At 37.3% G+C, this 26,415-nt stretch overlaps 1 protein-coding gene across 2 annotated transcripts; it reads right to left on the bottom strand.

The window, feature by feature from the left end:
- Nucleotides 1-376: 376 nt before the first annotated feature.
- rnf17 (ring finger protein 17) lies at nt 377-24,829 on the bottom strand. 2 transcript variants are annotated; one of them, XM_039682951.2, is made up of 37 exons: nt 24,612-24,829; nt 24,276-24,391; nt 22,629-22,726; nt 22,422-22,506; nt 22,228-22,308; nt 21,833-21,936; nt 21,550-21,718; nt 20,951-21,027; nt 20,725-20,799; nt 18,676-18,851; nt 18,485-18,589; nt 18,217-18,372; nt 17,280-17,451; nt 11,113-11,239; nt 10,689-10,855; nt 8,958-9,090; nt 8,715-8,868; nt 8,457-8,572; nt 7,804-7,918; nt 7,224-7,335; nt 6,864-7,088; nt 6,638-6,782; nt 6,447-6,559; nt 5,940-6,030; nt 5,734-5,846; nt 5,400-5,647; nt 4,351-4,514; nt 4,089-4,208; nt 3,845-3,925; nt 3,585-3,707; nt 3,456-3,512; nt 3,222-3,329; nt 2,681-2,804; nt 2,329-2,467; nt 1,169-1,355; nt 759-856; nt 377-672 (listed from the first exon to the last, which is right to left on the bottom strand). In XM_039682951.2, exons 1-36 carry the CDS (start codon nt 24,664-24,666, stop codon nt 761-763), a joined length of 4,527 nt encoding a protein of 1,508 aa, XP_039538885.2. In that variant the 5' UTR covers nt 24,667-24,829; the 3' UTR covers nt 377-672; nt 759-760. The 2 variants fall into 2 exon arrangements, with proteins under 2 accessions (XP_039538885.2, XP_039538884.2); XM_039682950.2 differs by having other exon boundaries at nt 22,422-22,509; nt 24,612-24,760.
- Nucleotides 24,830-26,415: the final 1,586 nt, after the last annotated feature.

Below are 26,415 nucleotides of genomic sequence, written 5' to 3' on the forward strand. Positions count from 1 at the left end.
CTTTCCTGCTCATTGTGACAACTAAACTAGACTAGTCCTACACCATTCAGTACATCCATCAACGTAGCCGGAACAGCTAATCGCCATTTACAGATGACGAGATGCCAAAGGGCAAGAGTTGTATGTAAACAATTTCTTACAAGCTTACTCTGATTCATAGTAAATCGGGGTAGATGATGATTTAAGATAATGTAAAGTGAAAATTTCTTCAGGATGCTTCTGGCAGTGGTCTGAAGATAAAAGTGCATCAATAGGCCACTGTAATCATTTGTTGACGATAAATGATGTAAAGGGATTTACAAAATTAGTAAAAATCGTCAGTTATGATTTAGTACAAACACTTGTGAGGCCAATAAGTGACAACAAGACTTGTGAGCCGGCTAAAGTCAACTAGAGTATTTATTCAGCTCTGCTGAACAGAGATCTAAAACTTCAAACAAAATCTTTCTGCTACTTTGAAGCAGCCTTACATTTGAATACAAATATTTAACATAAAATTCGGAATATAATACAAACATAAAACTGGCCAAATATATTAACAACTGCACAAAGTAGCATAAACCCCCGAATGCTGTAACATAAAATGAAACTACTACACCAACATAAAAAGTTTTGCCTTCAAAAGCTATTAACGCTGACAATCCTCAGAGTCACTGCCACAACCCATAGAAACTGAAAATAAAACATGACACATACACACATTTAGATAAATGTTTTTTTTTTTTTTTTTCCCCCATTTGATTTAATCTCACACTTACCTTTATTCATAATCTGCAAGGCCTTTCTCCACCAGACGTGTGTGGACAAGTGTTCCATCTGCATTATACAGCAACACGGTCAGCTGTGGTTCCGTTGCCTGAATTGCACATTTGGATAGATTAACACACATTCATGCCAACTGCTTTCCAAATTGACCAAAACGCAATGAAATGAAAATTCTGTCCCCTTTTACACCTTTGATTGACTCTGATTAGTATGAGAATACACAGTTGCATTAAAATGTCTCAAGTTAAATTCAACTTTAGCTTTTCATTTACACCTTCATTGAATGTGAAATCCAACATTTAAACATGATTAAGAGCGATCAGATCATGATCCAGTCACCAAAAATGCATGTTATGCCAGGTGTAAAAGGGGACACTTTTCTGCAACTATGAACGAGGCGTACAGTGACCACCGCAGTGAGCTCTCCGTTCAACAGGTCGATCATCTCCAGCATTGCTTTCATAGTCCACTCAGGCCGATAAGGTATCCGCTCCATCTCCAAGCTCACGTTTGCTGGTTTGAAGCCTGCTAACTTGACGTGAACAGCTGCACAGGGATAATGATGGAGGGATGCAGGGAGCTGCCGCAATCTGCAGTGACGACACGTGTTTTTTGATGTGTTACTTGATTCTCAATAGGGTTGTGATAAATTAGTTCTTTTAATGCAGTGGTTCTCAACCGGGGGCTAAATGATTGAACAAGACAAAACAAAGATAGCTAAATTGACAAAAATGTAGTTAAATACCTATAAAAGAATTTAAAGTGTAATTTCTAGAACTGGAAAAAGCCAAGGGCATTTGTAATTGCAATTGTATAGAGTAGAAATTGCTATTTGTAAGCAAGAAATCATTCAAAAAAATATATGTTATAATGAACACCTAGAAAAGTAATGCAATTTCATTGGCAATAAAAAGTACATCCTGAAGAGCATCAGTTGTTTAAACTTCTGTGATTATGAAATGTAACTGTAGTAATTAATTTTATTTCAATATAAATCCACTCCAAGTTTCACTTTGAAGATGAGATTTTTCTATTACAGCAAAAGTGATAGTAATATTTGGGGGGTCCTTTCGAATATGGTTTTGGATAAAAAGGTTGATAACTACTGATTTGATGCAAAGTGAATTCAAATATTTCATTTCTACAAGAATGAAGCCTTAATGCATTTACAAAAATGGCCTGCAAAAAGTATTGCAATGCCAATAGTTGTATAATCTGTAACATTTTACAATAAGGTTCATTAGTTAACTACCTTAGTAAACATGAACTAAGAATAAACAATACTTCTTCATCATTATTTAATCTTAGTTCACATTAATATCAACATTTACTAATACATTATTAAAATCAAAGGTTGTATTTTTTTTTTACTTTAGTTAAAGCACTGTGAACTAACATGAAGAAACAATGAATAGCTGTATTTGTATTAACTTACATTAACAAAGATAAATAAATACTGCAACAAATATATTTCTCGTGGTTAGCTCTTGTTAGTTAATGCATTATCTAATGTTAACTAATGGACCTTATTGTAAAGTGTTACTGTAAAATATACAGTCTTACTTGTTTACTGGTAAAATGTCATCCGAGCCAAAATCCACATGTCTCACAAGGAGCTTGACAGAGGGAGTGACTTCAGAAAAGCCCAGTAGCTTTGCACGATAATATTTACCATCACTGTATTCGGCCAGACAGGGACACTCTGCACAAAAACACACAATGAAAGACATCCACTCAACAAATAGCTTTTCTGCTGGAGCCTATTCCAATGGGCCACAGGCGAGGCATAAAAAAACATGATTTTCTCAAATTAACTTATACAGAAGGCAATGTAAGGCATGTGTAACACACACAGTACCACTGAAGTCTTTGTCAATTGGTTATGATTAATTTCAATGTGATCAAACACAAGTACCAATGGGGAAGTCTGTCAGCATGCTCAGGTTTTCAACACTGTTATTCACACGCTCGAGAGCTTCCTCCAAACTAACTTCCTGCTCCAGTTTTCTCAGAGTCTTTTCCAACACACACAGGAACACCTGCAAGCACACATCAGATTCAATGAAAGCAATGTAAAGTAAGTGACTATAATTTAGCAGTCATATTTACAGCTGTACTGCAGCTCAATAGGAATCTATTTGATCTGGAATTTCATGTGAGGCTGAAAGATTTTCCCATGCTAATTTCACAACAGGTTCAAGTTGGTCACATATTTGCCACATTGACCAACAGAAAGCCCCCTCTATGTAAGCTGTGCAGGACAATTTATGCCAGCAAATTTTCTCTAATGTTACTGATTCTTCTAATACAGGTGCTGCACTTCAAATTTAAGACCAACTCTATGAGATGATAAACTCATAAGGTGTTTTTTTTCTACAAAAAGGAATGTCTGATGAATAAGGCCAGATATAAACATGTGACGGAAGGTTTGAAAACAGACCCATAAGCTCACATACCTCATTAGGGGTGCGGATATGCTTGACCCTGGCAGGGAAATGTTTTATTCCTTTAGGAATCTGGAGTTCTTTAAAGACTCCTAAAACAAGCTGGGGCTCCTCCAATCCCTAAAAACACAACACCCTGCTACTAAACCAGCTCTGAAATTTTAGTAAGCAAAGAAAGTAAGCTATGACATTTATTTCAGCAGAAAATGAGGAATTGTACAACGTCACCAGAAATGAAACTTATACCTCTGTGTTTAGGTCCCAGTCATCCAAATCAAGGGTAGGAGGCTTAACCACATAATCCTGGAAAGAAAAACTGTCAATATCTATACCTCACACAAGCAAAACAATCCCGCTAATCTCCACTGATCAGACCTCTTGGCTGCTGATGGCAGAGTCAAAAGTGGCATATTGGTGGTGCACCATTATCTTGCTAAGTGCCATGCCATCCACCATTATCTCTACCGTAACACAGTCACGTGGATCCTCTGGTTGTTCCTGCAAAACAACAGGTTTACTGGGAGATGGCTGACTGCTTGTCAACACATGATGATTTGACCTACAATTGATTAATACAGTTCTGTTGATACATGAAGTGGTGTAGATGTAAATAAGTGCATGTAAATTTACTTTACCATTATGTAGACATTGACTGAACGCCCAAGTAGCAACTCCTTCATAAGCACCACAGCATCCCACTGCCATCCCTTCCCGATCTAAAACAGTTAAAGCCTGCTGATTTGCTGAAAACCAGACTACTTAAAATCACATTCAAAGAATGCAGGGAATCCCTGGTTTAAAGGACGCACTGCTGCGAAATCGATCACATTGCCCAGTTTACATTCTAAGTGATCAAATTCAAAATTACCACACACGTACCGGTATGACTCCATTTATCTGACAAGGCACACATAGCTGTGGCACATCCTCACAGAGAACCACTGGGTACACGTGACAAACCGGGATGCTCTCCACAAGTCCCTGATCCACATATCGGACCTGTAACAATTACATCACAAACTGGTAACAAAAGAATACAACCTAAAGTGTTAAGCCAATTATATTTGAGCAGAGAATTTGGGATTTTTAAATTAATTCACTATCACACAGAAGTAATGCAATGCAACGAAAGCACACTGACCTTCACGTGTCCTCCAATGACCTCCTGCACCTGACCTCTGTACCAGAACATGTCGGTTCCCATGACAGCACAGCCCAAAACTCCTTTCCAGTTGTAGTTCTTCTGTCTCGGCAGAGTTTTAATGTACTGTTGCAGCCGTTCCCGCAAGCGATCAAACTCGCACACTAAACACAGCAAAAAAGAAAAGAACAGAGTAGAAAAGAGCACAAACGTGCCTTGCCCATGTTTAACACCATATGTCCATGGGTCATCTTTTTCAACTTGAGAATTGAGAACCCTAGTGTGATTGTGAAGGGGTTGATAGTGTGAACCCCCTGCTAAAGAAAATTCATAACTTTGATGGTTTAATGCTTCCTGTACACAACTAATTGACTGTACAAAAACACTTTATAATTTTGCCAAAACATCTCAGTGTAACAGCTTACTTTTCTTTCATACTGTATTCTATTATTGAAAAGAATTGAACTGTCCTGAAGAAGATTTTGAAAATTATTTTTCATAGGATTTCTTGGTAAAGACTATACGGTTAACAGCACTGTAAAAACAAAATCAGGTAACCTAAAATGTGATTCATTTAGTGACTTAATTAACTGCTTGTTTTTCAAAAATATTATTTACATCACGGGGCAAATAACGAATTTAGAAACAAATAGAAAAAAGTTTTGCTCAGCTCTTTTTTTTTTTGCCAAGAGCAAAAAGTTTGAAAAAGTCTGATATATTTTTTTTTTTTTGACATTTTTCTGTTGCATGAAGGCAACCTTTGCTTTCCCCATACATATTTTACACCCCAAACTCAGTGAGTGAAATCAGTGCACAGTCTAATTTACATTATGGCAACACAAAAAATAAGCTTCTCATCACAGAACACAGGTAAAAAGGCATTACATGCACATTTCATCATGTAAATGCATGTTGTAGCCAGTAGTAATCTCATTAAAAATATCAGGTTAGCCAATCATAACAGAAGTCATTTACATACATTTTTTTAAGGCTGAGAGAGATACTGAAAAGTTTTATATGTTTAGGCTACCAATAAAAACTTCACACACCTGCTTGGTGTGTCATTGCATAAATGACACCTTGTTCAGAGATGGCCGAGATGCTCATGAGCGTGTTTCCGCAGGGAGGCAGCTCTGGAGGGGGGTAGGAGCGTGTCTGCACTCTCTCTGGTGACGGGTTAAAGCGAGGGGTGGGTGTGGGTGGAGTCTGAGATGGACTCACTATTCTCTGTGGTTCAGGAACCTGCTCGCTCAACACACACTCCTCTGAAAAAACCATCTCAGATGTGGAAGCTGCCCTAGGAACAGTTTATTTCAGTATATGTAGGGCTTGACATTAATGTTCATCTGAATTACTACTATCCTGCAGTAACATTTGTCTTACTTTCTCTCCTTTAGTGCAAGCCCTTCACTAATGAGAAAATCAGCAAAATTAACATTTTGACCGGCCCGGTTCGAACAGAACAGAGACACAAGCACTGGCCTGGTGGTTGGCTCCTTTGAAGGAAATTACACACAGAGAATCAGAGACAGGAACTGGCTGTAATAGAGTTAACTTTTATGGTTGAATTTCTTTACATTCATTCTAACCTTTATGTCCATTACAGCCATGGCACCGGTCAAGTAGAGAGAGATAAAGTCACACGCTGTGGCTGTCCATGTAGAGCGACCACCAGCTGGCCTGAGAGTTGGAGAGAGAGAAATATGTTTAGTCCTAAATAAGACATACATAGTTGAATTAAAAAAAAAAAATCTAAAAATCATATTTGAACCCTCCAACAGTGATTGTATGGTTTCGAGATGCACCTTTCTCACTAAGGACAATTGAGGGACTCAAACAGCTTTTACAATAGGTGCAAACATCCACTGATGCTCAAAAACTAAATGCTTTAAAAAAAATCCTGGTTCTTATTTTGTTTAAATATCTTATTTTCCATTTAATACTGCTCTTCAGAAGCTAAATATGATACTTCAATGACTCCTTGAAGAGAAAATAGGTACAATTTAATATATCAGCAATTATTATGTTTCTGCAAAGTGCAAGTAAACTTACGACTGAAATTGTAAATGCACAACTGTGGGAAAAAGATAATTTACCTTAAACCACTGAGGTTACATTCCAGTAAGAAAGATCCAATCAGATCCGCACATAGGGGTCTGAGATTGTTCACATGGAGATTCACTTTATTACCAAAGTCACAACGCAAAACCTATAAAAACACACCAGCCCAATTAAACCGCACATTCACACTCTCTCCATTTTATTCAATAAGTGATTGCACGAATACCTCTGCAACACCACTAGTGGACACGCTGCACACTTTCCCTCTTTCCCAAACCCCAGTGTTATTAGCAGCACAGAACATCTCTGCTTCCCAGTGCATCTCCTGCGGCTCAGACTTGGAGAAGTGTCTCTTTAATGTGTCGTGGATTCTGCAAACATTGCAAGCAAAATGGCAGCGTTACAACTTCAAATGCTTCTGATGACTATAGAAACTATAGAAAATCGTCCACCTCTTCAGCTGGCTGTCAAACTGCAGCAGCTGTACAAAGATGTTTCCAGGGGAAGTGACGTGCGTCACACGAACTCTGATGTCTTTGAGACAGGTAGGCAGTCTCAGGTTGGGCTTCAGCTCTTCAGAAGCAGGAGGGGCAGTCGGCACAACAGGCCGAACTTCCTCTTCAAACGGAGGGTCCCAGACGGTTGTCTCCAAGGGCTGGGTGTCTTTAACCTGGATCCTGGTAAAGCAGGAGAAAATTAACATGGAAATGAATGAATTTTATATTTTACATTCAATTGAGGGGCCAAGAAGGGAAGAAAAGGGACGGAAAGAAAGATGGTCCAGATGTTTCTTTGGTCTTTTTACAACTTACTGTTTACTGGAAACAGCAAAGCCATTTCTGACCAGTGTGTCCACAACACTGGTTCCTTGAAAATCGTCCCCAATCTCATACAGACACACAGGCAAAGGTCTAGTGTTGGAATCTGAATAAACATAAGTGACAAGCAAAAATGTACAGTATACCATATTACGAAAAATGTATATAAAAACTATAGAAATGTAAATATTAAACTTGCTTAAAAGCATTGATCTATCCCAGCTATCTGTTATCCCAGTGTGTGTGTATATATATATATATATATATATATATATATATACTGTATATATATTTGGGGGGTATTTTCGTAAATATTTAAATTTTCCACTAGATATATTCCTCTACATCTTATGAACATTTTCGTTTTCGGCACACTCTGCAGCAGAGTGTAAATTTTGTATTTATTTTGTACTATTGCTTTTAGTTCGATTATTTGTTCATATTTACTTTATTTTTATTTGAAAAGTTGTCCTTTTACCCTAAACGCATACCAAACCGTACCGAAACCATGAACCCAAGAAATAAAAACCAAAACTTTACACCCCTAGTGTTTGTGTTGTAGGTGTAAAGTTACCTTTTACCACAACAGTGATAAGCTTATGCTCCACGAGATCCTTAAACATATGACAGGCTTCATCACTCCATGTTTTCTGCAAACTGACCACATCATTCAGACTGCACCACAAGGCCTGAAAATAGATGGACAGATAGGCTTCCTTAAGTTGGTAATTTATCAGAGGTCTCATGATGATGATTGAGGTGTGCTTACGAGGTTGGCACAGCATGGGGGTGTAATTAATGACTTAATTTCAGTTTTGGGTGAACTAACCCTGTTCTTTAGAGTAGATTTATTTGGGAAACTTTTATTTCACTACATTCCAAAGCATAATATCATACTTTTTACTCCCCTATATTTCATAAAAACACAGTAAAAGGCAACAGTGTCTAGTGTGAGATACAGGATATTTGCACTCAGGTATGTTTGTTACCATGGCATTAAAATAAAAAGTATGTGAATATGAAAAGTACTTGTAGAGGCAACACGATCACAAAGATATCTTGCCAAGCACCAGCAAGTAATTATTATTTAAAAGTAGTCTATTCATTTGGATATTGATGTAGAAACCGTAGTTGTTGATTAAAGGGGTTTTAAATAGAAACCTACTTAAGTATAACATTCCGTTACATTTTTATCCCTCATAACCAGTATTACAGCCTAAATCTTACCATTTCTGGCAAAGCAAAGAACTCGTCCTTTATCTGTCTCAGATCTTTCACAGAGAGAGTCTTTTTGCAACCAAAGTCCACATACCGAACCTCGACCATCCGACCACCAGGGAAACCTGAGAGATAAACAGAGGCCTTAACAGTCATACATTTTATCAGAGTGAAAGTCTAACTTTACTTAATGTTTTTTATGTTTGTTATAGTGCACACACACACACACACACACACACACACACACACACACACACACACACACACCTGTGACCTGAACCCTGCACCACTCTTGGTCATATCTAGCGACGCAGGCCTGTGATATAGAAGGGCAGTGGATCTGGAACTCCCGGTGTGCCTTGGGATGACTGTAACAGTCCTGAAGCTTCGAATGCAACAGCATGTACTCCATATTTTCAACCTGCATTCACCAAGGGTGAGTAAATCACATTTTCAATCATTCATATAATTTCATTTGGAATTTATAATAATGTGTGTTTTTACACCCACTTGTTGTACATAGAAGTCTGATGGTGAGTTTACATGAGCAACCATAGCGTTGAACTCAACATTGATTTTAGGGGGAACTGGAGGGTAGAAGAGCAGGGGCGCACTGCCAGGAGCTACTATAGGAGAGTAGAATCTGTACACACAAGTTTAGATCAGCATTGTTCATAATAACAATAATAGTAAAATGATAACAAAAAAAAGAGGTGGCAAATCTAATTGTGTTTACTAGGGTTGGCAAAGATAATGTTGTGTCATCATTCACCAATAAGCTTTTTTCCAGTTTGGAAGTTTTTTCTCATTTTCACTTGCATTTATATTTGGTTTGGCAAAAATATTTAGTACATTCAAGGTATACATTTATCAGTGTTCCCTTTGATTCAAATCTTCGCACTTTCTAAACTACATTATTTTATATTTATTAACAAAACAATTTACACAGAACTTACAACAGCATCAGATTTATAATTTGCTATTCATATTTAAATTACATACAACATACATTATAACCACATTGGCAAAGTAGTGTAGGTCCCGCAGAGGAAATAAAAATCACAGCCAAGCTCATAGTCAGTCGCATGGAAACATGCCGCTGGACAAATCCAAACCCAAAATACCGCATTCATTCAAATACTCAAAAATGTCAAAATGTCGATCTTGGCGACTATTCAGTTAAACAGTCAGTTTTGAAACGTAAATAGTTGAGAAAGATAACGGATGTTCTGACGTGTCGAAATATTTTGGCTTCTATGAAGTTGAAAGGGGAAGAGCTGGACAAGAGCCACACAATTTGTAAGCTTTGTAGAATAAAACTAAAATATTTCGGAAACACGACAAATATGAGAAGCTATATGAACGTTTCCATCCAGAGGAGGAAAAAGACTTGGCTGTACCGGTCGCTGTTGCATCATTAATTTACTACAATTATGCTGCTAGTTCAGGCACACATTTATTTTCCTGTTGGTTCTTTGCAATGTTGATAAAATATATTGCACGTTAATTCTTTATGGGTCATTGCATTACTTTGTACTTTTAAAGCAAAGGATTTATAGTCTCTCTCACACACACACACACACACACACAAAGATTCAGATAATCGATAATCATTTTAGCATCGAATCGCATTCCCCTGAATCGTAATCGAATCAAATCGTGAGGTACCAAGAGATTCCCACCAATCTTCCTAACTCCGATCTTCTTTAAAGTTCGAAAAGGTTGAAAGAAGGGGCAATCGTGGGCTTCAATGTATAGCAGGGGTATTCAATTAAAGTTACAAGATGTCCGGTCTCTATATTTCTTTTCCAGCGAAGGTCAGGAGTCAGGACAATACTTTGACATTGTTTATTATGAAATGCTCATCATATGCTGGCTCTAGATAAAAATATTATAGATATAGCTCTGAAAGATCATTACAATAAACAAACAACCCTGAGTGATTGTGGTGTGAAGCGCTCTGTTGTTTATTAATCTGTAGAAGCATAAGTTTAGTGCTTGTCAATTGTCCTGTCATGATAATTAAAAAAATAATTAATTATTGCGCTCTTTTAAACAGTACAAGGGGGAGTCATAGACCAAAAGACACAGACAAGCACCAATTAAGTTTTCGTGCAACATCATACACAATAGAAGATTGTGACTCCCAGAATCGGATCGGATCGTGAGGTGCCTAAAGATTCCCACCATTAGTGTGCTGTAGGGGTGAAGTTAAAAGCCACAGATGTGACTGTTACACACCTGGCCAGTTCCATGAACACCAGATGCTCCCGCAGAGACACCATCGCCGTTTTCCTCATATCCACCAACAGCGTGTCTCCATCCTCACCGAACACCTGCATCTCCACAGCCTCATTGCCCAGAAGTCTTCTCATCTCGTCACTTGCCTCTGCAGTCCACCCATTCACCTGATACACATAAAAACACAAACAACTCATCACTTTTCCAAGTCTTCTCAGTTATCAATTGTGCCTGGACACCAGCCACGTTCAAACACTTTCAATATTCTCCACTAGATGGCACCCATATGGCAGAATATTTCCTTTGTATAACTTCCTGTGGTTGAAATGTGAGAAAACTTGTTTTACCATGTATTATGTGCACTCAATAACAACACTGATTACTGCCTGTGTTGTTAAAGTAAATACATCTCCACAGCTATTACCAGGTCTGCAGGAATAATATCTTGAAGGGAACATTTGACGGCCAGAGGAGCCCAGCCATTTATTTCCATTAGAGCGGCTGCATCAGGTCTCCGCAGACACTCATTCAACGAGCTCAAACCTCCATCACTAAGATAGACAAAAAGAAAACATGATTAGCAAACAGATCAATCTTAGGCAAATCTAATGCCATGAGCAGATTCACTTTTTGAAGATACAACAACGTTCAGGTCCAGAACCAGAAATGCACACAACTATCAAATAAAGAGGATTTTGAGCCTTTAAAAATGACAAGGGCTATTGCGGTGAAGGAATTTACCCTGTGGTAATTTTGAGTGGCTCAACAGTGCAATTTATTAGGGATGTAACGATACAAGTATTCGCATTGAACCTGACGACCAAAATTTCGTTATTTCAAATGTGAGTAATATAATGTACAGGGGTTTAAGTAAAAAAAAAAAAAAAAAAAACTCAGAAATTGTATAAAGTTATAAAACAGTCCGCACTGCTTAAATTATAAGTTAAATATAGATGAATCTTTATTAAAGCTACAAGCATTCTTTAGTCAGGAGCAGTTAGTCATTTTCTCTGTTCCCTTTGTTGTTTGGTTAACTTTACTGACAGGGAGAATTAGTGGCTACTGTCACTTTAAGATCTGTCGCTGCTGACAGGATCTCACCCATTTCATTCTCTCTTTACTTATATTTAAGCTTTTATTTAACTAATTTAAGTCTGTTCTTGTGAGGATACTTGACAAAACTGACATTTTGCCATAAATGTGTGTTATTGTTCGTTCAAGCACGGATATTCACTGACAGCGCGTTCTCTCTTCGGTCTTGTCGCGCTAAAATGTTTTAAAGCATAGAAAGAAGAAATGCTGTATTAATTTGCTTAAATATTTTAACACGCTAAATTAATAGCATTCATTAACGTCTGCTGACAAAAAATGCTGCAGTTTAAAGTGAACTAGTTTTCATGGTAGGCATACAAATAATGTTTTTTTTTTTTAGAAAGCTACACAGAATGTTCTACATTAAATATTTAGCTAACAGTCTGATGTTACCTAGCACCAGTGTATGTTCACGTTAGCTCAGTCAACTTAAGGCTGACATAAAAAGGTGTAGACAGAAAAGATGATTATCCAAACCTGAGCTAATTTCCTGAATCAACCAGCTCACATCTCCTTTCTTTCTTCCTAGTGACCAAGTGTTGTTCTGGCGTTTCATCACTGACTGTCCCGCTATAGACCATTTCACAAGATATAAACACTGGTCCAGAAACACTTCCTGTTTCAGTTTGTAACCGTTTTCTTTATTTCACATGTAAAGAAAACATCTTAAAGATGTTGTTTAACTTTTTGATTCAGTTTTACATGTTCTGTTGGTTGTATTTTATCCCAGCTTTTATGTAGTGTTAAAAAACTGAAACAGGAAGTGCTTCTGGACCAGTGTTGTTTACATCTTGTGAAATGGTCTATACCTGCTCATTATAGCGTTCAGTGAACCATTTTACACAGGCTCGGTTCCTGCTCCTCCGTGGAAATGACAGCGGGCGTGAGGTTAAAATCATAACAAACGAATTTGATAGTTGGGGGGACACAAATGGGATTTTGAAAAGTGGGGGAGACATGTCCCACCTGTCCGCATATGAAATCACTGAAGACGCTAAAGTGAAGTATGGAGAGTATGGAGAAGTATTTCTCCATTATTAACATATCAAACAGTGCTGACGTGGAAACCAGGAAGCAGGGGTGATAGTAGAAAAAAATCCTGAGCCTGAACTTTTTTCCCTGGGAGGTAAGCGGCCGCTAAGCCAAGAGATATATGCCCTGATCAACATTTGTCAAGCGGGATCCAGAAGTGTGCTCCCCTGGGAGAACATTTTGATAAATACAGGTAGTCCCTTAAATGATTCTGGTGACTTTTGTAGATATAAATGGACATCATTCAGACATGAAATGAACAAACCCAATACAAAGCCTATATTATAGTAGCATATTTGTGTAGAGCACCAGAGCTCCTGGGACCCTGGGTCTGTTTATTAATCCATCCCTGCTTTTAACTAGTCATTTACCTGCGTACTTATTGCTTGTATAGTGTACTAAGACTATACAACATCCATAACAAGAAAGGTCAGAGGGTGGCAATTATAATTCTCCAAAGTAAACTAGGAATTCATATAGCCTAACCATAGAAAATAAGGACGCATGAACAAGGAGATATTCATTTTAATGCAAAATATGCACCATTTATTTTAAATATATTTTTTAAACAGTTACAGTGCAACAAAACCCTATGTAATGTAACACTCAATTTGAAGAGCTCTTTTCCAAAACGCGATAAACGCCATTTTAAAAAAAAAAACCGAGTTTGTCGTGTCATTCTGCTGTGGACAGAACCCTTTCGCTGCTCCATCAACGTTTCATGCCAAATCGCTATATTTCCTTGTTTAAAATGTACTGCAAGATACAGTTTCTTTCCAAACCATAAGCGCCAGCCCTGTTTTTAGCCTAAACACGATAAATCCTCAAATTCAATGAGCGCTCTACATAATCCAGCACGGCGGCACTCTGAACAGAGGTTTATTATGTTCATTTATTCCTCAAAATGAGTCCTAGTTTTCTAGTCGACTAGTAGTAGATCATTTAAGCCAATCACATATATTGATTTAAATAAATGGGAGAGAAACCATATGAGCGTTTTAATTGCCTATTCCGCATTTCAACGTATGCATAAAGCTTGCCACAAAGAACCGGCAAAAGTAGCTAATGATTATGCATGAAACATTTGAATTGTTTATTAATAAACTAGTGTTTTCTGTCAGTGTCAGGAACAAAGATAAAGTTGATGATGCTTACTCGCCATCTTCGCAGCGCGCATAGGCCTATAGAAACGCATACTTCGAATTAGCCTACGCAGAGAGTTGCCAATTTATTTTAGTTTTTAATTGTTTTGTTTAAAAGTAGATATTTAAAGCTTTCTGTAGCTTAGTTCTCAGGCCTGTGTGAGGCAAGCGTCGCGGTGTTTCGGTTCATATTATGAGACGCGCTCCGGTTCACCTGCGCGCCTCTGTGTCCTGATTATATTGTCTGATATTTACTAGAGTTGAGCCGGATACTCGGCTGAAACGAGTATCCGGTACGGATAAAGCACTTTTGTCGATTACGAATATTATACGAGTAATACGAGTCAATATCTGTGCTCGGATAAAAAAAAAAAAGTTATGTTGAGATTAAGGCTGAGCGATATATCAATATAAAGAATATATATATTTTTAAATGTGATATGTAATTAAACCATATTGCATATCGATATAGGCTATTCAGGTTTGCGCTGTGATCCGTGCTCCAAGCAAGCTGCTGAGTGCTGAACCCGAGCTCTCTGCACTGCTCCCCGCGCCCCAGCCACTCCTTTTCCACTTTGCGTGCTTGATTAAAGCATGTTATGTTATGAAATAAAGTCTTTCACCTCAGCAAAACGGACTTTCTGTCCCGTCACCCGTTATACTGTAACGTTAGTCGTAACGCACACTCAATTGCACGCGCAAATGCGTTGGCGCGCGCTGGATCGCCTCTGTATATAAAGTGCAAAAGAAACTAGGCTATACGAGCATGCAACACCGTTACGTTGTAAATTACACGAAATAAAAGCAATGCAGTTATGATTTTCATTCTATTCACCAGGAGCAGTTTCAATGTTTCATAAACAGTTCTTGTTGGTATTGTGTATTCACTATTCACCATGGTAACTGTCGTTTCTATATTAACCCCTTAATGCCCCAATTTTTTTTGTGTTATTTTTTATATATTTTTTAATGACTGTAATGGCTCATACCAACGTTGTATTAACAAAATAAATAAACCAATTAATAAATCACAATTACAATTCCAAGGGAATAATCTGCAATGAAGATTTTTGTCATAGCTAATCATGCAGCCCTAAGGTGAAGAAACCTGTTTATTATTTATTCATTTGATTTAGCAAATGTTCAAGTTTCAATAAAACTACTTGTGACATGTCATATTTGGCTTTGACTGAACATTTGCTCTCACTTTGCAGAAAAAATATCGGGATGTATTTTGTATATCGAAATTCAGCCTAAATATATATCGGGATATGACTTTTGGTCCATATCACCCAGCCGTAGTTGAGATGAAAACTCTTGTTCATTACATTTTACTTTATAATTGCAGCCACTTGTGTGTATTCATTGTTGCAAAACTTGTTTTGTAGTTCGTTTGTTATCGTGATCAAAACCATTGATCTGAAGCTCAATGCTGATGCTGTCATGTAAATAGTTTTATTTCTTATCAGCAAAAAATATAGCAATTTCAGATCAACCCATATCAATTGCATGCTTAAAATAACATACCGGTTAAAGCCCCGCCCATTTCAAGACTACCCGACCCACTTCCGGGTTTAGGCCCCGCCCAGTCCGAGTACAGATACAGATAATTCATATGGTTAACAGAAACAGATACAGATACAGATAATGCTGTACTCGCTCATCCCTAATATTTACTTCTAATGCATTAATCCAGTCAATTTGTCGATGAAACATTTATTAAAATGAAGATACAATTTATATGAAACGAAATTTACAAGCTTTCTACAAAACAAAACTTAATAAGTGGTCAAAATCATGTCTGACGCACTCCAAATATTTTCCGATATTGGGCAGCTTTTGAATTTTGATCCTATCTTACTAATCTCATGCGGTTCCCTTTTCATAGCCTACTCAACATAGATGAAATAATAAAAATAAGTAATGTAATATTATTAAAAACAAATGTGAAACGTATATTTTATGTTTATTTTTTTATTTTTATTTTACTTATATTTAAGCGTCATGCTGCTCCGCTTTGCTCACATGTTATGTAGCCTGTGTGTTTGTGTGTGCATGTGGGGTGCCCATCCCTTTTTTGAATATCGTTATCATATATTGATCATTTTTAATAATTCGTTTTTTGAATGCATATGTTGAAATTGTTACTATTTGTTTGAGGTTGCTGCCTCGAAACAGACAGATGCGTTAGGGCGAGTTTATCCTCCGCTAATTTCTGACACAGAGTGACGAGTGGATGAGCGATTGTAAATGACAGATCGAACTCGGCAATGAAGGAGCACAAGCGAATTTTTAAATCAGCCACACGATCGGTCATTGAGGGTCGGATATCTGCTGTGGCTGTTGCCCCCGGCAAACGTGAGGTGTGTTGAATCGCTCGGACAGCTGCTTGATGACTAGGGTCTAACTCGTGCCGTGGCAGCACTTTTTTCCCGCTAGTTCCATATAATAGCCTATTTTCCTTGCACACAAAGTGCAGAAACATGCTCCTGGTTGCCGGAGTTTTTGATACCAGCTTCCAAAGGGCTTTTCGTCTCTACCCACCTCTTCTATCCAAGACCAGCGCCATTTATTCTTTATGCCTTTATCGACAAGTTTGGTGTCTTCCCCTGGCTTCATAAAGTTGCGCTCCATGACTTCGGCTAGATTTCGCGCTGCCAGTGTGGAAAACGCACAAAAAACTGATCGCACGTGAAGTGACTACTGATTCAATTTGATTGGCCAAAACCCAAGACCAGCCCCTACCCTATTGCCGATTGGCTGAAGTAAGGTTACATATGTGGTTTAGTGCATAGACATAATATATACATGTCTATGGTTTAGTGCGCGAACCTGTTTTTTTTTTTTTCCCCAGACACGTATGAACGCCGGAAATCCGGCGTGGCGCCGGAGCGCTATCAGGCATGAGGAAGAAACATTCAGTGTCCACAGATCAGCAACATTCACCATGGATTTACAGTAGGTAGGTATAGTAGGCTATAATGTTTTCAAGTAACATTACGTCGGTTTTATTTTGACATTATGAATACAATTGCTGCCCTCAAATGTTAATCTGAAATAAAATAAACCTTTGTTTATAACTACTACAATTTTTCATTTCATTTTGTCCAAGGAGCTGTTTTGTTTGATATGCTCCGAAGAAAAGTCAAGTATAGCGCCATCATTGCTCAAAGTAAAAAATATATATATATATATATATACTTTATGATGTTAGTTTTATTAAAAATATATAGCGGTACTACATTATTGGGGTTATCGCAACAGCCCTAATGACAACCTAATTTTTTTGAACAGTGCTTACACATCCACACCATTTAATTCTCACCTTGGGATTGATAAGCCCTTGGAGAAGCCATAGTCCTCAAAGTAAACACATAGACGGGAGACTTCTGAAGCAAGGCATTTGGTCACACTCTGGAAACGCTCTTTCTGAAAGAGCTCAGTCACTGTTACTCTACACCACACATCCTCCTTCCAATAGACAAAGATCAGAGAGCCTGTGAACACACAAGTCATAAGCAAGTTTACTTGCACTCATTTCTTTTCATTTTTTTATGAAGCTGTGTGTTGTTGACATTTGTTATCCATTCATATATTGAAAAAAAAAAAAAAAAAAATTCCATTTGCAAACATACACTAAGACCATCTCCGTATCATAATAGGACTTAATTTTTAAAAGGCTACCTGCTGACAAAAACCATGTATAAACATTCTCTCAAAAATACAAATGTACATGCATGTTGCTCACATATAGACCTTATTCAGAGCAGCGCCATGACAGGTATGAAAGTGAGGCTGTGAGGGATAGACTTACCGTGTTTCCAATGGCATCCGCTGTAAAAAGCTGAGTAAAGCGGCTAGATTACTTACAATTTTCCTCAGCTTACATTGTCGGGAGTTTTTTGTCAACTGACATTTCTTGGAAAAATATTTTTCCAGTGTTTCATGAGCAGAACAATCCGAAAACACATTAAATAACAGTACAGCCCAGTCTATTCCTCACAGCCTCGCTTTCATTCTCATTAAAAATCAAAGATGGCGCTGCCGTGGTGAAATTTTGCTAGCACTTCTGTAACCAGAGCTGAATATCTTTTCCCATGCAACACTTTTCCCCCATATATTTTAACATAAAACCTTCTGAAAATAATTTTAAAACCGTGAAAAATGATCACTATTTATGCAGTAAGCACTGTGTAATCAATACTAACAAAAAGCTATAAATACACAACCATCATTAACATTAAGGGATTATATGCACATACCCGTCTTGATTTCATCACTGCACGTGAAGTGGCTATTCTCTCCTGAGCAGAATTCGTTGATCTTTTTGGCCAACTTTTGGCCTGCCTTGTGTTCGAGCAAATAGCGTACATAGAAATGTCCAGGGTTCACAATGTGTGTTGCCAGTGCATACACCACTACAGAAGAAAAAACAAACACATGTTTGGCATAAAATGCACTTCAATAACACAAAGAAAAAGAGAGTTGTCTTGTTTTTTCATTCTTCTGATTAACCAACGTGGCACATACTTTTAGGCTGTAAAGTTGAGGAATTTTCAAGATGCTGCCTGCGATGTTTTTTGAGTGTTCTGTTCCGTTCATTGCACCTTGGTTCAGCCACCGGGTAACTGTGTGCTAAAAACATAAGAAAATGCTCAGTCAGACACAAAAAAAAATAACAATCACTATAAATATTTTTACCCAGCCCTGAAAACACACACCTATTTCCACTTTCTCTGTTCCTGTATGTTTTTCGCCCATAAAACTTGGGCTGCGTGTTCTTTGGTTTTTGGGAATGGGTTCTGCAATTCTCGGAACAGACTGACTGGAGCTGTCCCAGACTTCCTCAGTGCTTTTCACAACATGCTGGACAGGCTCCACAGCAACTTCTCTGATACTGGTATGTAGAGATGAAACGGTATGAACATTTTATATCAAGATTGTCAATATTATCATGGTTTTCAACAAACATTTCAACAAATTTTTATAAAGCTCGTAAGCATCAGGGTGTTTAATATAACTTCGACTGTATTTGTCTGAAAGAAGAAAGTCATATACACCTAGGATGGTTTGAGGGTGAGTAAATCATGGGCTAATTTTAACTTTAAAGTGAACTAAACCGTTAATAGTCTTGTTTGAACATGTTCGTTCACTTGGTTCAAAACCACTTGCTACAAACTTATCTTTGCTTTAAGGCGGGCATACACTGTGCGATTTTCGTCCGATTTTGAGCCGAATTCTGACTCGTGCGACTCTTTTTCCTGTCGGACCGATTTTCAGCTTTGTCGTGCGTCGTTTGTCGTGCAATGTTCGTGCAGTGTACAGGGAGAAACGAGAGGCGATTAGCCTCTCACGATCGACAATCGGATGGTCGGATGAATTTCTGGCATGTCAGAAATTTTGGTCGCTCCTCCTGACTATATCGCACAGTTGAAGCAAAGCTACGAACCGATTGCCCTAAACTCAGTGTTTTTTCCCTCACTGCAACCTGCGCGAAAACAGAAGTTTAACCATTTCATCTGCAGCTAAAATAAAAGTAAAATAAAAACGAAAAGAGGGAGATCTTTAAGTTATGTGGTTCAAACTAGCTACAAATTACTGTTGCTTACCTTTAGTTCGTGTTGCAAAATGGATAATATTACCCACCGTCTTCCAAGCCACCTGCGATGTAACACCTCTTTTATTAATTTGTCAAACAATGTTTTTGAAATAAACCTGTTTTTAATTTTCATTGATGATTAATTATGTCAATGTTCGGACATATTATAGACTGTTAATAGTTATTTTATATGCCTATAATTCATAGTAATCGACCTAAAAGTTTTAGACAATTTTTAATGAGGAGTAAGATTATGTAATATTTTATTATCCTCACAGCACGTTGGTTATGTGCTGTGAAAATATTGCGTGGCAAATTAATTATAATAGCGGATCAATTTAATAATAAAATTAGCCTATAGGCCTCCCCTAATGATGATAATACAATAATACCAATAATAATTAAATGTATAAATTGAAAATGCTAAATCATCTTGATACTGATAGCAGATGCTTGTTTTGACAATATCCCTGGATACATTCAAGTAAATAGGCGCAATCCAGGGGGTTATCGCAGATATTACACGTATAGTGTGAGCAGTGAAGTCGCAGCTCGACGATCGGACCGTACAGTGTGAGCACATAAATCCTGAACTTTGGCTTTGCATCGCATGCGATTTACTCGTTCAGTGTGAGTAGGTACTTTGCTGAAATCGCACAGACATCGCACAGTGTATGCCCGCCTTTAATTACAAGCGAGTAGGGTGGAATGGTACACAGAAGTCAATGAAGGGAAAAGCAAAACAAAAATGGAGAAGGCAGTTTTGTTTTTATTGTGCATGTCTCAGGCTGTACCACCTAGTGTATTACTACATTGAGTAATTCATGTAATTAACGTAGTACTATTGGGGCATTTTAAAAGGCAAAATATGACCACACCTCAGATTTGGCTTAGAAGCCTGAAATTCTCTGGAGCGCTGTCACTGTCTTCCACCATGTCTTATCATACAAAAAACAATGTTTCATTTGCGCGCCTGCTTCAGACTAATGCTGCCAGGACAGGATTCATCAAAATCAGGATGATCAATTAAATTTTAACCGATACAAACCGTCAGGACATTCTATCGTGAAACCCGTCATCGTTTCATCCCTACTGACATGATAATACAACGACAAAAATCATATCAATAGGTTTTACACACATTTGATGAAGCACATTATATTTCACTTACCAACTATCATCGACATCTGTGATTTTAAGACAGTTTTTCAAACTTTCAGTCAGACTGTCTATCTGAAGACTGCAGCTACAAATAAAAAAACAAAATTAAAGAGTAAATTATTCACTTTCTTTTTGTATGCATGTAAAAACAGTAGAGATGTCTGCATTCATTTTGTGACAATATTAATTGCATTCTAGAGCTCCTCTGAAACTATTTGTGTATGATGGGCATCTACCTGAGTCCTGAACGCAATGACAGCCAGCTCATGTCATATGATTCAACATCCACTGGAATTTGTAGAGTCTCCAAAATCTAAAAACAATTAAAAATAAATATAGCAAAAAATTTGAGAGAAAGTAAAATATGCAGTGTTGCCTCAGAAACAGAAAATGTCTTATTTTAAGATGTATAGCAAATACAAAAATTATAATATGATATATATATACAGTCTCTGAAATAAATCTGATAAAATGTTTGCTTGAGGAGGAATGTGGAATAAACGAAAAAAAAGAAAAAAAAAAGCAAGCACATTTTGAAAATCATTTCAAAATGTGTCTGCTGTTAATATTGTAAAATACCTACATCACTACATTTAACATTTAGCCTATTTGCTCTTGCAAAACATTTAAGAAAAAGAAAAGCACACCAGGGAACAAGGATTATAATAAAATTACACTTCACACACACAAGAGAAGTTTGAGCTTTCACAAAATTCAGAATTTCTAACTAGTAGCTACTATCTTACTTGCCTTAGTTCCTAGAATATAAAACTAAACTTAATAAATTAAGCCATTGAGATCATTTAACATTAAGCAGAACTCTGTATGGCATCACCGTGTCTAGGTTGCAATAGGTCTCCAGAGAAGGAACCTGACGAACGTGTCGAGCTTTCTGGATGGCTGTTTGCAGATCCTTTACCCGCTCTTCTATCCTCGTACACTCTTTCCAACCATCCGAGAAGAGATGATCAACAGCGTTCAATTTTGACACCAACATATTCTGTCTACAAATTCCACAAAGTCCATGATGAGAAGCATTATTTGCCAAGTCTGTGACCTATAAAACCCTGTAGAATGTTTCATCTCAGTTCGTGCCTATAAAAATTCTGTCCACATACCTTTTCATCAGAATGCTCCTTGCTTTGCTAACGGCCTCATCAATTTCTCTGACAATTCGAGTTCTTTCTTTTTTCAGCTGAGCATGAATACCATCAGCAAGAGTCTTAAAACATAAGTTAAATACACAAATCAGCAATATTACATATCTCATTCAAAAGTTTTAAAATGACTGTGAAATCATGAATGACAAAAGATAATATTTATTATAAATGTATCTCTACACATTTATTATTATTATTAAAAAAAAAACATGTCTGTGTAATCTTTAATCAAAAACAATGTCTCTCGTAACATCTCTTAACAAAAATAAGTTGCCCAACTGATTTCTATACAGGAAAACATTCCTACAAAATTAGGTTACAGAACTTTGTTTTGAAACAGTTTCTCATTTTACCTGGTGAAGTTTATCAAGTTGATTCAGGTTTTCCTCTGCTTTAGTGAGAGCTTCATCCAAAACTTTAACGACATCTGGCCTCTACACACACACACACACACACACACTACTGAGCTCTAACCTTGAGCTGAGAATATTAAGTGAACCTGATCTTAATGAGAAGATGAGATTATACACATGGAAAGTGTGTGTACCCCTTCAGCATTCTCCTGTGTGTGAACAGCTGCATATGACGGTGGGCTCTTTAACCTTTGAGATTTCCACCGGTCTCCAGAGTGCCTGCTGACAATAATGTTTATTTTGCGATTGCAATTTATTGAACCAATGTTTCACTAAAATATAAAATATACATAAAATACAAATATTTGACATTGGATCACTAAAACTAAGTTGCTAAATACTCTTTCTTTGTGTTCATCCGTGCTGTATAGATGAGGCCAATGATTCTGCTGTCCAGCTCTAACCCATCAACTCCTTCCTCACCAATTAAGGTTTCCATCTATATTAAAACAAAAGAAAATACTTCTATAATTAACAAAAACAATTTCATATAATCCCATTGCATTCCGAGTATTTAATAAACAAATATTGCTGTTTCAGGAGCACTGCAAATCAGTGGGTTGAATCCCAATTTGTCAGGATATGATCAATTTTGTGAATTTATTATTTACAATAGTTAATGAGCTGGATGTATCATTTTAAGCTATTTCTCATGGCTCTTTAAAAATGAAATCCCCAACACCTAAAGACTACTAAGCACATGACATCACTACAGGCTCCAGAGAGGCACATTTCTTTAACATGTGAAAATTTATGAAAAAAACTTAATGCCATTTACTTTGAATATTATGGAGACTATTACTAGCCTGACTATGTCAGACTTCCTACTTCTGCTAATTTCATTTTGCTCCTGTTGTCAGTCTGAGATAGCAGCCTATCTTTCAGTTTTCCACTGGCCTTCAGACAGCCGGCCAATCAACGAACAAAGGGCGGGCTGAGAATCATGCAGTAGACGCTAAGTGTATATATAAATTCATGGGAATAATTCTGAAGCACACCATAAAATAATTCTATCAATTCATACAGAGCTAGTATGAATTGCAGCTTATAGATACTGTACACAACCAGGTATCAGATCAGTACTCGGTATCGGAACATCTCCAATTATTATTATTAGTAGTAGTATTTTTAATTATTGGAGACGTAGTTAAATCTATTGTGTAGTAGCCTAATATAATTATTTCTGTCAATTTCTTTAAGTTACACCAAACTTTTATTTTGACGTGTTGCCATGAAGACTTTTGAGTTTCTGTGCATGTATGATATGACGATAGTTTTTCTCAAATGTTGAATATTTGGGGGAGCATCAAGCATTTTGATGAAAAAATTACATATCTGACAATTCCATTGGTTCATTTGTCCAGTCACAGAGACTGTCCTCCAGACAATATGGCTCAGGTTTTTCTATGTATCTTACTCTGTTTAGTGGCAGAAATGATTCTACGTAGGCCATACTGGGTTAACGCCATTCTTTCAGTGAGGGGAAAATGATTGTTTCCCCCAATGCCACGCACCCAGCTATGACATGATATATAACAACCTAAGTCTATACGGTCACATTGAAATACTAAGCTTTACGTTAATCTTCTGACTTCAGAAAATAGAAACTTTAAGAAAATCTGCAGCTCATCCAGTCAAACTGACAGATAAGTATTATTTGCAGAAAGTGCAACTTTATGATTTGAAATTATTTGTTTCAGTCTTTTTGAGTGGAACTTCCCCAAACCGGAAGTACCTTCCATTAGTAGGCTGGTTAGGAAGAATACACTACTCTTTACAAACGATAAAAGCATAGTCAGTGACGAGGGACTGTCAAGCCAACGTTAACGTTAGACAAGAACATTATAAAATGAAAGGGGGCCGTGTAATGCTAAAATGCTTCTGCAGGGATACCATTTTGGGCGAGGAAGAAACTGAAATTTAAGTCGTTATTCACTGACAATCTAGTTTTCCCCTAGCCTTTTTTCTCACTCATGTAGCTACATTACCCGACATTCCGGACACGTGATGCCTTTCTGAGGTGACTCGAGAGCGCGCACACATGTGCTGCAAATGATATGACTGCACAACAGCACGTGCGGGAGATTCCCCACAGCTTCATCTTCTGAAAAATAAAAAGCATAGTCCACCAGACTAATAAACCCACAACATTTACATTAGATTTCGTAAACCATGACAAATACATAAATGCTTATCATAAGGCTTTTCTTCAATCTTCAGTTCAGTCACGTTGGTTTCAAACATGCACGTAGGATCAGATAGTCGTAAAAGAAACATAAAATACACCTTCGAATTATCATAACATTAAACATTTTGTTTGTTACCGGGTAATGTATAGGATGCGCCACAGATTTGACAAGTCACCGCCGTCTCCGACATTTTCCAAAGAACTAAGGTGACTGACTGTCAGAGAGTCTTCTCTGACTTGATGATGATCCTGATGAGCTCGCTCGCCAATCGTCCAATCAGAATTTCTCATCACTGGGTGTGTCCAATCAGAGCTTTCGTTACTTTTGCATCGCTTGTTTCGATTAGAGCCGTTAAATATGACGGCTGTACGTGATTACGATCACATTTCGATGTGCCACAATCCAAAGTTCCCTTTCTGAGATGTCACCTGTTCGATTAAAAAATGTATTGCAGAACTTACTGTAAAATATTTTTTTTTTTGTTGCTATTTTCCCTTCATAGATTCCCTTCATATTTAATTTATCAAAAAGTCAGTTTTAGTAACCATTGTTTTAAACGAATAAAGATAAAAAAAGAGGAAGAGTTAACCATGAAAAATATATATATATTTTAAATGAGACAAAGAGGGGTGCCAGAATATATTATGAGAATTCTGGTTTATATGCCCACCAGATGATGCAAGTAAAATGCACCTTTTGGGGTTAGCGATGGTGTGCGACCCGACAGGGATGAAGTCCCCTGTTCTTTTTAATCTTTACATGGAAATGCCTGAATGCCTGTAAAATGGTTGTATGTTTGGGAATATCTTAGTGAACCATTATGTATGCAGATGATCTTGTGGTTTTTAGCCCTACTAGTGCTGGACATCAACAGCTTCTAACCATAGGCTATGTTCTGTTGAGCAGCAGAACTTGAGCAGCATGATGTATTATAATGCTAGTAAGAGTGTTGTGATGATTTGCAGAACAAAGAATGACAAGAGTCTTTGTGAAAGTAAAATATATCTAACATTTTCATAACTGAGCAAATGACAGATGATGAGGACACTGAACGGCAACGTCGCATGTTGAGGCAGGCTAATACTTTTTGCGTAAGTTTAGCTCTTGTTCAGACATCACTGTTTAAAACTTTAAAGCATATTGTACACCACTTTATACTCCCCAGTTGTGGACAAATTTTAGAAGATCTAGCTTAGCCTACATGCATCAAGCAGACAATGACGTAATGAGAATTGTATTAAGGAAACCTACATGGAATAGTGCAAGTGAGATGTTTGTAAGTGTGGGAGTTAACACATTTAAAGCTGGAATCTTATGTACAAATTGATCTGCCGACTTGAGATTATGGGTCTGTCAAATATAAGGTTTAGCACTACACAATCAGTCTAAATTGTGGAAACACTATACTCTTGTATTTTTGCAACGCATTGATGTTTTATATTTATTAGTGTGTTCATGTGTATCTCTGTGAATTGAGGGGTTTTGATGATAACATTGTGTTGCATTCTCTATACATTTCAAACTGATATAAATGGTATAGTGTTAAAATGCAATTGTCACAGTAAACTGTCACGTACAAGTGGGAACACCTTATATTCTAGACTTACCCTTTCAGACACGTGAAATTCTCTACACATTCTTTCTCCATCTCTTCTTTATCTTTGTACACAATTCCTGACAACGCCCTCTTTTCTTTGTTCTCTCTGTCTGATTACATATTTGCTTTAATACATTCAATGATTGAAATATCTGACATGTTTATACTGTATATCTGCTGATTTTAGAAGAATTTTTTGATGATAAATGTTAATAATTTTCACCAACAGGAAGGGAATTCTTCAAAACAATGATTATAGGTCACTATCTCATATTGTTCTTTGATCTGACAGAGAAAGCACTCTAATAGCTATTTCTGATACAGTCAAAGCAAATACAATTT

This window comes from Pimephales promelas, chromosome 7 (genome assembly GCF_988280905.1).
Source record: "Pimephales promelas chromosome 7, fPimPro1.hap1.1, whole genome shotgun sequence".
NCBI classification, from domain to species: Eukaryota; Metazoa; Chordata; class Actinopteri; order Cypriniformes; family Leuciscidae; genus Pimephales; species Pimephales promelas.

What these genes read in the sequence shown, in the direction of transcription:
- rnf17 (XM_039682950.2), bottom strand. Translation starts at nt 24,666, where the DNA reads ATGTCGGAGACGGCGGTGACTTGTCAAATCTGTGGCGCATCCTATACA. An exon ending in CGGATGAACACAAAGAAAGA is followed by an intron (nt 22,510 to 22,628) that starts GTATTTAGCAAC and finishes CATTATTGTCAG; the next exon opens with CAGGCACTCTGGAGACCGGT. An exon ending in CAGACTTCTATGTACAACAA is followed by an intron (nt 8,869 to 8,957) that starts GTGGGTGTAAAA and finishes TGGTGAATGCAG; the next exon opens with GTTGAAAATATGGAGTACAT.